Source organism: Scyliorhinus torazame, chromosome 15 (assembly GCF_047496885.1).
Source record: "Scyliorhinus torazame isolate Kashiwa2021f chromosome 15, sScyTor2.1, whole genome shotgun sequence".
Lineage (NCBI taxonomy): Eukaryota > Metazoa > Chordata > Chondrichthyes > Carcharhiniformes > Scyliorhinidae > Scyliorhinus > Scyliorhinus torazame.
The window spans coordinates 204,931,684-204,944,872 of NC_092721.1; the positions used below are offsets into that span (position 1 = coordinate 204,931,684).

Genomic DNA, 13,189 nt, shown 5'->3' on the forward strand with positions numbered 1-13,189 from the left:
ATGTCCGCGCTTTTCTGAAGAAACAGGTGGTGGTATTCCCACTACTACTACCCCCCCCCCCCCCCCCCCCCCCCCCACCCCACCCACAGGATACAGGACAGGGTGGCCTCTGGGTAGGGGAGGGTAAGGTGTCAGACATGTACCAAGAACTGCAGAGGGAGTCTCGGCGGAGGAGCTGAAGGGCAAGTGGGAGGAGGAGCTGGGCGAGCAGCTGGATGAGAGCCTGTGGGCTGATGGCCTAGGCAGGGTTAATTCCTCATCTTGTGGCAGGCTTAGCCTAATTCAGTTTAAGGTGGTCCACGGGGCACACATGATGACAGCGAGAATGGGCAAGTTCTTTGGGGGACAGGTGTGAGAGATGCTCAGGGAGCCCAGCAAACCATGTCCATATGTTCTGGGTATGCCCGGCGCTTAAACAATTCTGGCAGGGCTTTGCAAAGGCTATGTCCAAGGTCTTGGACGCTTGGGTAAAGCCGCGTCCGGAGTTAGCGATATTTGGGGTGTCGGAAGATCCCGGAGTGCAGGAAGCGAAGGAGGCAGACATCCTGGCCTTTGCCTCCCTGGTAGCCCGGAGACGGATCTTGTCAATGGGGTCCTGCCAAAAGTGCCAGCCGCTCACACAGCTGGGCACCGCAGGTGGCACACGGCAGCCCACAAGGTCGTTGCCGGTTTCCTCCGTCATTCGCCCGTGGCTCCCAGGTGCGACCCTCCATATTCAGGGTCTTCATGTCGCGCAACCTCAAGTGGAGCCTCGGGATTCCCACCCGTCATCGGTCTTCGGTTACCGGACCCAACAAATGCTTCTCGGGCGAGCGACCGCCTTCTAACCAGCAGACATGCCCGAGCCAACAAAGTCAGCTCTGTTTGATGAATCTAACGTACTTGGGACCTCTGCCTTCGAGAGGGCTGCCACATGCAGCAAGGGGGTGATAGGTTATTGGGGGGGGGGGGGGGCAGAGCAGATTTGAGGTTACCATCAGATCTTATCAAATGGTGGAGCAGGCTCGAAGGGCCGAATGGCAGGTTTGTGGTCAGGACATAACCATAATTGTCCTGCAGGCAGTGATTGTGAAATTCTCTTTTTCTCGACAGCTGCAAAGCCGTCCGTGTTTCAGACGATTCAGCGAAGTGTTGAGAACACAGGCTATCAGATTGCTCCGAATGCTCCGCAGGGTCAGACTGAACTTACCCCCTGCACCTTCTGAGACTCGGGCATAGAAGGTAGCTGCTTCCCCCGTGCGCGGAGTATCGAGTTCTGCATCGAGACAGATTCTCTGTCACCATGGACCCCGGGTAGCAGAATTTTCTAAACAATTCCAGTGGAATGTTAATTAGTGTGATCGCCCTGTGCCCCCATGCCCACAGCTCCCTGGACAGTGATCATCAGGGAGAGCAAATTACAGGCATGGGAGAAATAGTCCAATAGTCCGTGTGCCCTTGCTCACAATAACCTCACAAAACAGTGATGTGAGAGTACATACCCCAATGGCCAATAGCTTTGGTATTCCAACAAATTCTTGGATAACTTGCTTGTCCCTGAAATCTGCGAACTCTAATCTCATTTTGATTCAAAATCTGTGACACACAAATTAAACTAAAAATCCACCTTAGTCAAACAGTTACAAATCACAAAAACTCAACACATCTTCATCCAGTCACATCTCAAATCACTGCCAACGGTCACAACATTGTCCAACTGAATAGTTACAGCACGGGTTAGATACAGAGTAAAGCTCCCTCTACACTGTCCCCATCCAACACTCCCAGGACAGGTACAGCACGGGGTTAAATACAGGGCGAAGCTCCCTCTACACTGTCCCCATCAAACACTCCCAGGACAGGTACAGCACAGGGTTAGATAAGAGTAAAGCTCCCTCTACACTGTCCCCATCAAACACACCCAGGACAGATACAGCACGGGGTTAGATACAGAGTAAAGCTCCCTCTACACTGACCCCATCAAACACTCCCAGGACAGGTACAGCACAGGGTTAGATACAGAGTAAAGCGCCCTCTGCACTGTCCCCATAAAACACTCCCAGGACAGGTACAGCACGTGGTTAGATACAGGGCGAAGCTCCCTCTACACTGTCCCCATCAAACACTCCCAGGACAGGTACAGCACGGGGTTAGATACAGAGTAAAGCTCTCTCTACACTGTCCACATTAAACACTCCCAGGGCAGGTACAGCATGGGGTCAGATACACAGTAAAGCTCCCTCTACACTGTCCCCATCAAACACTCCCAGGACAGGTACAGCAAGCATCCAGCCGAGGGCAATAGAGCGGAGCTGCTGATTGGCTGTTGCGGGGGGAAATTCACATACGTCCGTGTGCTCACCCTAACTTGAAGGTGGTTAGTGGAGGAGCTGTTGTCAAGTGACACTTAAACCTGAAACACTTCTTCAGTGTTTCCCTCCCTTCCCCCTCCTCTGACCAAAAAAAAAAACAACCGCTGTAAAGATCAAGAGGAAGGCTCGAGGGCAGGTAGAAGTAAAAAGAAGTTGAACCGTGACATCACAGCCTGCAGGTAAGGGATTGGCTGGTGACTGGTAAGTACTTTTTCTTTTATTTTCCCTCAGGTGTTATCGTGCGGGGCGCAGAGGTTGCTGAGTGAGTGCTTGCTGAGAAGGGGAGTGAATAACAGGGAAGCTCTTTCTTTCGTTTTAATCTAGAGGGGATGGCAGGGAAGGTAGTGCAATCTTCCTCCTGCAGAATGTTTGAGGTGAGGGACGTCGACGGTGTCCCTGCTGTTTTCATCTGTGGGAAGTGCACCCATCTCCAGCTCCTCAGAAACCGCGTTAGGGAACTGGAACTGGATGAACTTCGGATCATTTGGGAGGCAGAGGTGGTCATAGATAGAAGCTTCAAGGATGTAGTTACTCCGAAGAATAAAGATAGATGGGTGACGGTGAGAGGGGCTGGGAGGAAGCAGTCAGTGCAGGGATCCCCTGTGGTCGTTCCCCTCAGTAACAAGTATACCGCTTTGGATACTGTTGGGGGGGGGGGGGGGGGGGGGAAAGAGACTTATCAGGGGTAAGCCATGGGGTACAGGTCTCTGGCACAGAGTCTGTCCCTGTTGCTCAGAAGGGAAAGGGGGGGGGGGGGGGGAGAAGAGTAGAGCATTAGTCATTGGAGACTCCATAGTTAGGGGGATAGATAGGAGATTCTGTGGGAACGAGAGAGACTCGCGGTTGGTGTGTTGCCTCACAGGTGCCAGGGTGCGTGATGTCTCGTATCGTGTTTTCGGGATCCTTAAGGGGAGAGGGAGCAGCCCCAAGTCGTGGTCCACATGGGTACCAACGACACAGGTAGGAAAATGGATAGGGTTGTAAGGCAGGAATTCAGGGAGCTAGGGTGGAAACTTAGATCTAGGACAAACAGAGTTATTATCTCTGGGTTGTTACCCATGCCACATGATAGCGAGATGAGGAATAGGGAGAGAAGGAAGTTGAACACGTGGGTACAGGGATGGTGCAGGAGGGAGGGTTTCAGATTTCTGGATAATTGGGGCTCATTCTGGGGTCGGTGGGACCTCTACAAACGGGATGGTCTACACTTGAACCAGAGGGGTACCAATATCCTGGGGGGGAAATTTGCTAATGCTCTTCGGGAGGGTTTAAACGAGTTCAGCAGGGGCTTGGGAACCTGAATTGTAACTCCAGTATACAGGAGGTTGAGAGTCGTGAGGTCATGAGTAAGGTTTCAAAGTTGCAGGACTGTACCGGCAGACAGGAAGGTGGTTTAAAGTGTGTCTTCTTCAATGCCAGGAGCATCCGGAATAAGGTGGGTGAACTTGCGGCATCGGTTGGTACCTGGGACTTCGATGTTGTGGCCATTTCGGAGACATGGATAGAGCAGGGACAGGAATGGTTGTTGCAGGTGCCGGGGTTTAGATATTTCAGTAAGCTCAGGGAAGGTGGTAAAAGAGGGGGAGGGGTGGCATTGTTAGTCAAGGACAGTATTACGGTGGCAGAAAGGACGTTTGATGAGGACTCGTCTACTGAGGTAGTATGGGCTGAGATTAGAATCAGGAAAGGAGAGGTCACCCTGTTAGGGGTTTTCTATAGGCCTCCGAAAAGTTCCAGAGATGTAGAGGAAAGGATTGCAAAGATGATTCTGGATAGGAGCAAAAGCAACAGGGTAGTTGTTATGGGGGACTTTAACTTTCCAAATATTGACTGGAAACGCTATAGTTAGAGTACTTTAGATGGGTCCGTTTTTGTCCAATGTGCACAGGAGGGTTTCCTGACACAGTATGTAGATAGGCCAACGAGAGGAGGCGCCATATTGGATTTGGTACTGGTAATGAACCAGGACAGGTGTTAGATTTGGAGGTAGGTGAGCACTTTGGTGATAGTGACCACAATTCAATTACGTTTACTTTAGTGATGGAAAGGGATAGGTATATACCGCAGGGCAAGAGTTATATCTGGGGGAAAGGCAATTATGATGCGATGAGGCAAGACTTAGGATGCATTGGATGGAGAGGAAAACTGCAGGGGGTGGGCACAATGGAAATGTGGAGCTTGTTCAAGGAACAGCTACTGCGTGTCCTTGATAAGTATGTACCCGTCAGGCAGGGAGGAAATGGTCGAGCAAGGGAACCATGGTTTACTAAAGCAGTCGAAACACTTGTCAAGAGGAAGAAGGAGGCTTATGTAAAGATCAGACATGAAGGTTCAGTTAGGGCGCGCGAGAGTTGCAAGTTAGCTAGGAAGGACCTAAAGAGAGAGCTAAGAAGAGCCAGGAGGGGACATGAGAAGTCTTTGGCAGGTAGGATCAAGGATAACCCTAAAGCTTTCTATAGATATGTCAGGAATAAAAGAATGACTAGGGTAAGAGGAGGGCCAGTCAAGGACAGTAGTGGGAAGTTGTGCTTGGAGTCCAAGGAGATAGGAGAGGTGCTAAATGAATATTTTTCGTCAGTATGCACACAGGAAAAAGACAATGTTGTCGAGGAGAACACTGAGATTCAGGCTACTAGACGAGAAGGGCTTGAGGTTCATAAGGAGGAGGTGTTAGCAATCCTGGAAAGTGTGAAAATAGATAAGTCCCCTGGGCCGGATGGGATTTATCCTAGGATTCTCTGGGAAGCTAGGGAGGAGATTGCTGAGCCTTTGGCTTTGATCTTTAAGTCATCTTTGTCTACAGGAATAGTGCCAGAAGACTGGAGGATAGCAAATGTTGTTCCTTGTTCAAGAAGGGAAGTAGAGACAACGCCGGTAACTATAGACCAGTGAGCCTTACTTCTGTTGTGGCAAAATCTTGGAAAGGCTTATAAGAGATAGGATGTATAATTATCTGGAAAGGAATAATTTGTTTAGTGATAGTCAACACGGTTTTGTGAAGGGTAGGTTGTGCCTCACAAACCTTATTGAGTTCTTTGAGAAGGTGACCAAACAGGTGGCGGAGGGTAAAGCAGTTGATGTGGTGTACTAGGGCAGCACGGTAGCCTTGTGGATAGCACAATTGCTTCACAGCTCCAGGGTCCCAGGTTCGATTCCGGCTTGGGTCACTGTCTGTGCGGAGTCTGCACATCCTCCCCATGTGTGCGTGGGTTTCCTTCGGGTGCTCCGGTTTCCCCCCACAGTCCAAAGATGTGCAGGTTAGGTGGATTGGCCATGATAAATTGCCCTTAGTGTCCAAAATTGCCATTAGTGTTGGGTGGGGTTACTGGGTTATGGGGATAGGGTAGAGGTGTGGACCTCGGATAGGGTGCTCTTTCCAAGAGCTGGTGCAGACTCGATGGGCCGAATGGCCTCCTTCTGCACTGTAAATATGGATGTCAGTAAAGCGTTTGATAAGGTTCCCCACAGTCGGCTACTGCAGAAAATACGGAGGCATGGGATTCAGGGTGATTTAGCAGTTTGGATCAGAAATTGGCTAGCTGGAAGAAGACAAAAGGTGGTGGTTGATGGGAAATGTTCAGACTAGAGTCCAGTTACTAGTGGTGTACCACAAGGATCTGTTTTGGGGCCACTGCTGTTTGTCATTTTTGTAAATGACCTGGAGGAGGACGTAGAAGGATGGGTGAGTAAATTTGCAGATGACACTAAAGTCGGTGGAGTTGTGGACAGGGCGGAAGGATGTGGCAGGTTACAGAGGGACATAGATAAGCTGCAGCGCTGGGCTGAGAGGTGGCAAATGGAGTTTAATGCAGAAAAGTGAGAGGTGATTCATTTTAGAAGGAGTAACAGGATGACTGAGTAATGGTAAGATTCTTGGCAGTGTGGATGAACAGAGAGATCTCGGTGTCCATGTACATAGATCCCTGAAAGTTGCCACCCAGTTTGAGGGGGTTGTTAAGAAGGTGTATGGTGTGTTAGTTTTTATTGGTAGAGGGATCGAGTTTCGGAGCCATGAGGTCATGTTGCAGCTGTACAAAACTCTGGTGCGGCCGCATTTGGAGTATTGCGTGCAATTCTGGTCGCCGCATTATAGGAAGGATAGAACATAGAAAGATACAGCACAGAACAGGCCCTTCGGCCCACGATGTTGTGCCGAACCTTTGTCCTAGATTAATCATAGATTATCATTGAATTTACAGTGCAGAAGGAGGCCATTCGGCCCACTGAGTCTGCACCGGCTCTTGGAAAGAGCACCCTACCCAAGGTCAACACCTCCACCCAACACTAAGGGCAATTTTGGACACTAAGGGCAATTTATCATGGCCAATCCACCTAACCTGCACATCTTTGGACTGTGGAAGCATTGGAAAGGGTGCAGAGGAGATTTACCAGAATGTTGCCTGGTATGGCGGGATGATCTTATGAGGAAAGGCTGAGGGACTTGCGGCTGTTTTCGTTAGAGAGAAGGTTACGAGGTGACATAATTGAAGCATACAAGATAATCAGAGGATTGGATAGGGTGGACAGTGAGAGCCTTTTTCCTCAGATGGTGATGTCTAGCACGAGGGGACGTAGCTTTAAATTGAAGGGAGATAGATATAGGGCAATGTCAGAGGTAGGTTCTTTACTCAGAGAGTAGTAAGGGCATGGAATGCCCTGCCTGCAACAGTAGTGGACTCGCCAACACTATGGGCATTCAAATGGTCATTGGATAGACATATGGACAATAAGGGAATAGTGTAGATGGGCTTTAGAGTGGTTTCACAGGTCGGCACAACATTGAGGGCCGAAGGGCCTGTACTGCGCTGTAATATTCTGTGTTCTATGTTCTATTTTCGATGTACAGCACGGGGTTAGAAGAGAAAGAGAAAGAAACTAACAACAATCCCAATGCTATCTCTCCTGGAATTTGTACACCAGGAACTCATCACTTTTCCCACGATTGACGTCCATCAATTGTCGGAAAACACCTCCAAATTAGAACAAACAATATAGAGTACAGCATGGGGTTAGATACAGAGTAAAGCTCCCTCTACACTGTCCCCATCAAACACTCCCAGGACAGGGACAGCACGGGGTTAGATACAGAGTAAAGCTCCCTCTACACTGTCCCCATCAAACACTCCCAGGACAGGTACAGCACGGGGTTAGATACAGAGTAAAGCTCCCTCTGCACTGTCCCCATCAAACACTTCCAGGACAGGTACAGCACGGGGTTAGATACAGAGTAAAGCTCCCTCTGCACTGTCCCCATCAAACACTTCCAGGACAGGTACAGCACGGGGTTAGATACAGAGTAAAGCTGCCTCTACACTGTCCCCATCAAACAGTCCCAGGACAGGTACAGCACAGGGTTAGATACAGAGTAAAGCTCCCTCTACACTGTCCCCATCAAACACTCCCAGGACAGGTACAGCACGGGGTTAGACACAGAGTAAAGCTCCCTCTACACTGTCCCCATCAAACACTCCCAGGACAGGTACAGCACGGGGTTAGACACAGAGTAAAGCTCCCTCTACACTGTCCCCATCAAACACTCCCAGGACAGGTACAGCACGGGGTTTGATACAGAGTAAAGCTCCCTCTACACTGACCCCATCAAACACTCCCAGGACAGGTACAGCACGGGGTTAGATACAGAGTAAAGCTCCCTCTACATTGCCCCATCAAACACTCCCAGGACAGGTACAGCACAGGGTTAGATACAGAGTAAAGCTCCCTCTACACTGCCCCCATCAAACACTCCCAGGACAGGTCCAGCACGGGGTTAGATACAGAGTAAAGCTCCCTCTACATTGCCCCCATCAAACACTCCCAGGACAGGTACAGCACGGGGTTAGACACAGAGTAAAGCTCCCTCTACACTGTCCCCATCAAACACTCCCAGGACAGGTACAGCACAGGGTTAGATACAGAGTAAAGCTCCCTCTACACTGTCCCCATCAAACACTCCCAGGACAGGTACAGCACGGGGTTTGATACAGAGTAAAGCTCCCTCTACACTGTCCCCATCCAACACTCCCAGGACAGGTACAGCACGGGGTTTGATACAGAGTAAAGCTCCCTCTACACTGTCCCCATCAAACACTCCCAGGACAGGTACAGCACGGGGTTAGACACAGAGTAAAGCTCCCTCTACACTGTCCCCATCAAACACTCCCAGGACAGGTACAGCACAGGGTTAGATACAGAGTAAAGCTCCCTCTACACTGTCCCCATCAAACACTCCCAGGACAGGTACAGCACGTGGTTAGATACAGAGTAAAGCTCCCTCTACACTGTCCCCATCAAACACTCCCAGGACAGGGACAGCACAGGGTTAGATACAGAGTAAAGCTCCCTCTACACTGTCCCCATCAAACACTCCCAGGACAGGTACAGCACGGGGTTAGATACAGAGTAAAGCTCCCTCTACACTGTCCCCATTAAACACTCCCAGGACAGGGACAGCACGGGATTAGATACTGAGTAAAGCTCCCTCTACACTGTCCCCATCAAACATTCCCAGGACAGGTACAGCACGGAGTTAGATACAGAGTGAAGCTCCCTCTACACTGTCCCCATCAAACACTCCCAGGACAGGGACAGCACGGGGTTAGATACTGAGTAAAGCTCCCTCTACACTGTCCCCATCAAACATTCCCAGGACAGGTACAGCACGGGGTTAGATACAGAGTGAAGCTCCCTCTACACTGTCCCCATCAAACACTCCCAGGACAGGTACAGCACGGAGTTAGATACAGAGTGAAGCTCCCTCTACATTGCCCCATCAAATACACATGTCGAAGCTCCCTCTATAAATCCCACATTTATTTGAGGTCTGAACAACGTGCGTCCCACCTCAGGAAAACACTGCTCACCTTTACGATCCATGGGCCCAAGTTGGGGGAACATTCATACAAGCAGGTGTCCTGGATAAAATGCCTCTTGCATTTTTCCGTCATGGTGCCACAGTGATTCCAATTGAATTTGTAGAGATTGGACTGGTCATTGTGTGCCTCCATGCTAGTATTGGCTGTACAACAGGCATTGCGTCTCCAAGGTTCACACTGCACACCAAAAAGATAAGTTAGTAACAAAGATTAAAGTACACAGGGTTTCCACTAAGCAATTAAGGGAGATATTTAATCACTTGGGTTCCCTTATTTAGGGAAAGATATGTTATAGTAACTATAATAATATTTGTCACAAGTCGGCTTACATTAACACTGCAATGACGTTACTGTGAAAATCCCCTAGTCGCCACATTCCGGCGCCTGTTCAGGTACACAGAGGGAGAATTCAGAATGTCCAATTTACCTAACAAGCACGTCTTTCGGGACTTGTGGGAGGAAACCGGAGCACCCGGAGGCAACCCACGGCGACACGGGGAGAACGTGCAGACTCCGCACAGACAGTGACCCAAGCCGGGAATCGAACCTGGGACCCTGGAGCTGTGAAGCAACAGTGCTGACCGCTGGAGACAGTTACAGAGGAGGTTTACTCGGATGACCTCGGGCATGGAGGGACTGCCATTTGAGGACAGATTAAACAGGTTGGGTCTGTACTTCTTGGAGTTCAGATGAATGAGAGGTGATATGATCGAAAGGTATTGTGTTGGACAGGGTAAATGTTGGGAGGGTGTTTCCACTCATGGGAGAGTCGGATCAGGGGGTGTAGTCGCAGGATAAGTAGGTGCTCATTTAAGATGGATTTGAGGAAGAATTCCTTCTCACAATGAGTGGTGAATCTTTGGAATTCTTTACCTCAGGAGGCTGTACAGGCAGAGTCCTTGAACATTTCCAAGGCTGAGATTGAGAGGTTTTTAATCAATAGGAGAATTCAGGGTTATGGAGATAAGTGAGCTTGGCAACACTTGGAGTATAAGTGTTCAATTCTGGTCGCCACACTACCAGAAGGATGTGGAGGCTTTAGAGAGGGTGCAGAAGAGATTTACCAGAACGTTGCCTGGTCTGGAGGGCATTAGCTGTGAGGAGCGGTTGAATAAACTCGGTTTGTCCTCACTGGAACGACGGAGGTTGAGGGGCGACCTAATCGAGGTCTACAAAATTATGAGGGGCATAGACAGAGTGGATAGTCAGAGGCTTTTCCCCGGGGTAGAGGGGTCAATTGCTAGGGGGCATAGGTTTAAGGTGAGGGGGGCAAGGTTTAGAGTAGATGTACGAGGCAAGGTTTTTTACCCAGAGGGTAGTGGGTGCCTGGAACTCGCTGCCGGAGGAGGTGGTGTAAGCAGGGACGATAGTGACATTTAAGGGGCATCTTGACAAATACATGAATAGGATGGGAATAGAGGGATACGGACCCAGGAAGTGTAGAAGATTGTAGTTTAGTCGGGCAGCATGGTCGGCAGGGGCTTGGAGGGCTGAAGGGCCTGTTCCTGTGCTGTACATTTCTTTGTTCTTTGTTAGATCAGCCAAGATCTTATTGAATGGCATGGAAGGCTCGAAGCCTTCCCGTAACAGCCTCCCCGAACAGGCGCCGGAATGTGGCGACTAGGGGCTTTTAACAGTAACTTCATTTGAAGCCTACTTGTGACAATAAGCGATTTTCACTTTTTCAAGGGCTGAATTACCTCCTCCTGTTCCTATTTCTTATGGTCTTGGGGTCCTATCAAGATGTAACTGTACTTGTAAATGTTCCCACAGGCACTCCATCTGTCAACATCGGAAGTGTTCAAGTCAGAGAATGGAGCTCTATAATTTCAGGCTGACACTGCCAGTGCAGTACCAAGAGAGTGCTGCACTGCCAGAGGTGCCATCTTCCAAATCAGATGAGAAACCTCTCTGGTTAGGGCGGGACCGCGGCCCAGTGGCTAGCACCGCTGCCTCGTGGCACTGAGGACCCGGGTTCGATCCCGGCTCTGGGTCACTGTCCGTGTGGAGTTTGCACATTCTCCCCACGTTTGCGTGGGCCTCACCCCCACAACCCAAAAAGGTTTGCAGGTTGGGTGAATTGGCCACGCTAAATTGCCCCTTAATTGCGAAAAAAATAATTGGGTACTCTAAATGCACTGTGAACTGACCGAGATGGGAGGAGGTCAACCAAGTGAAACCTGGGGTTTTGCTCCTTCAGCAAACTTTACGCAAAATCAGCAGCTTCTGAGGCAGTGAGGGGGCCACAATGTGCGAGAGAACACCAGTTAAAACTGGAGTGAAAAGCCAGGAGGATAAGGAAACATACTGCAAAAGAGCATTGCATCAGTGAGAATGGTGCACTCCCCCTGCTAGTTCAGTATTAACCACAGTCCCAGATATGAAGATCCGAGCAACATCAAGGTCAACTCAATCTACAGGCATTTACTGGTCTTGACGTAGTATCGTTACAGTCAAATTGCAAAAGCCGAAGAAAGTAAGTTAACTTTGCCGTATTATAAAAGGTAATATGCTGATGCCAAGGTCTTCCTAATCAGCTTGTTAAAATCACATCTACTGACAACACGGGGGCCAAGTCCAGATTAAGAGGGGAACGCGGAAAAGGTGCAACGTTCGCATTCCTGGGCAGGGGGCAGGATTGCGGGGCGAGGTGAAGTAGGAGGTGGCCTGTTTCCGTAATAAGGAATCTACCATAATTTTAATAACTTTATGGGGTGTGGGCACCACTGGCAATGCCAGCATTCGTTGCCCTTCACCAATTGTGAGGGCAGTGACCTCACTACTGTGGGTCTAGAGTAAGCCAGACCATGTGGGGAAGGCAGATTTCCAGGGCGGCACGGTGGCGCAGTGGTTAGCACTGCTGCCTCACGGCGCCAAGGACCTGGGTTCGATCCCGGCTCTGGGTCACTGTCCGTGGGGAGTTTGCACGTTCTCCCCTTGTCTGCGTGGGTCTCACCCCCACAACCCAAAAGCTGTACAGGGTAGGTGGATTGGCCACGCTAAATTGTCCCTTAATTGGAAAAAAAATGAATTGGGTACTCTGGTTTTCTCCCAGAGTCCAAAGATGGGCAGATTTGGTGGTTTGGCCATGATTAATTTATAATAATTTTTACTGTCACAAGTAGCGCAGGTTTACCTCAGTGGGCTAGACACCTGTCTTGTAATGTACATTTCTTTGTTCTTTGTGTAGAAGATCGTAGTTTAGTCGGGCAGCATGGTCGGCACGGGCTTGGAGGGCCGAAGGGCCTGTTCCTGTGCTGTACATTTCTTTGTTCTTTGTAATGCAGCAGCGCAGGTTCAATTCCCGTACCAGCTTATCCGAACAGGCGCCGGAATGTGGCGAGTAGGGGCTTTCCAGAGTAACTTCATTGCAGTGTTAATGTAAGACTAATATAATAATAGTCATCTTTTATTGTCACAAGTATGAAGTTACTGGGAAAAGCCCCTAGTCGTCACATTCCGGCGCCTGTTCAGGTACACGGAGGGAGAATTCAGAATGTCCAAATTACCCAACAGCTCGTCTTTCGGGACTTGTGGGAGGAAACCGGAGCATCCGGAGGAAACTCACGCAGACACAGGGAGAACGTGCAGACTCCGCACAGACAGTGACCCAGTGGGGAATCGAACCTGGGACCCTGGCACTGTGAAGCAACCGTTCTAACATGCTGCCCAATTGCCCCTTAGTGTCCAAGAGGCTAGGTGGCGTTACTAGGCTAATAATAATAATCTTTATTACTGTCACAAGTAGGCTTACATTAACACTGCAATGAAGTTACTGTGAAAAGCCCCTAGTCGCCACATTCCGGCACCTGTTCGGGTACACAGAGGGAGAATTCAGAATGTCCAATTCACCTAACAGCGCGTCTTTTGGGTTACGGATAGAGATAGCGTGGAGGCGTGGGTTTAAGTAGGGTGCTCTTTCCAAGGACCGGTGCCGATTCGATGGGCCGAATGGTCTCCTTCTGC

At 49.7% G+C, this 13,189-nt stretch overlaps 1 protein-coding gene across 5 annotated transcripts in view; it reads right to left on the reverse strand.

Annotated features, from left to right (window-relative positions):
• Window positions 1-13,189, reverse strand: part of folr (folate receptor) — a 55,334-nt gene that overhangs the window by 6,224 nt on the left and 35,921 nt on the right. For all 5 annotated transcript variants that reach the window (XM_072477476.1, XM_072477477.1, XM_072477478.1 and 2 more), the window contains one exon: window positions 9,212-9,400. In XM_072477476.1, coding sequence (XP_072333577.1) covers window positions 9,212-9,400 — 189 coding nt within the window. The remainder of the gene's footprint in view (window positions 1-9,211; window positions 9,401-13,189) is intronic.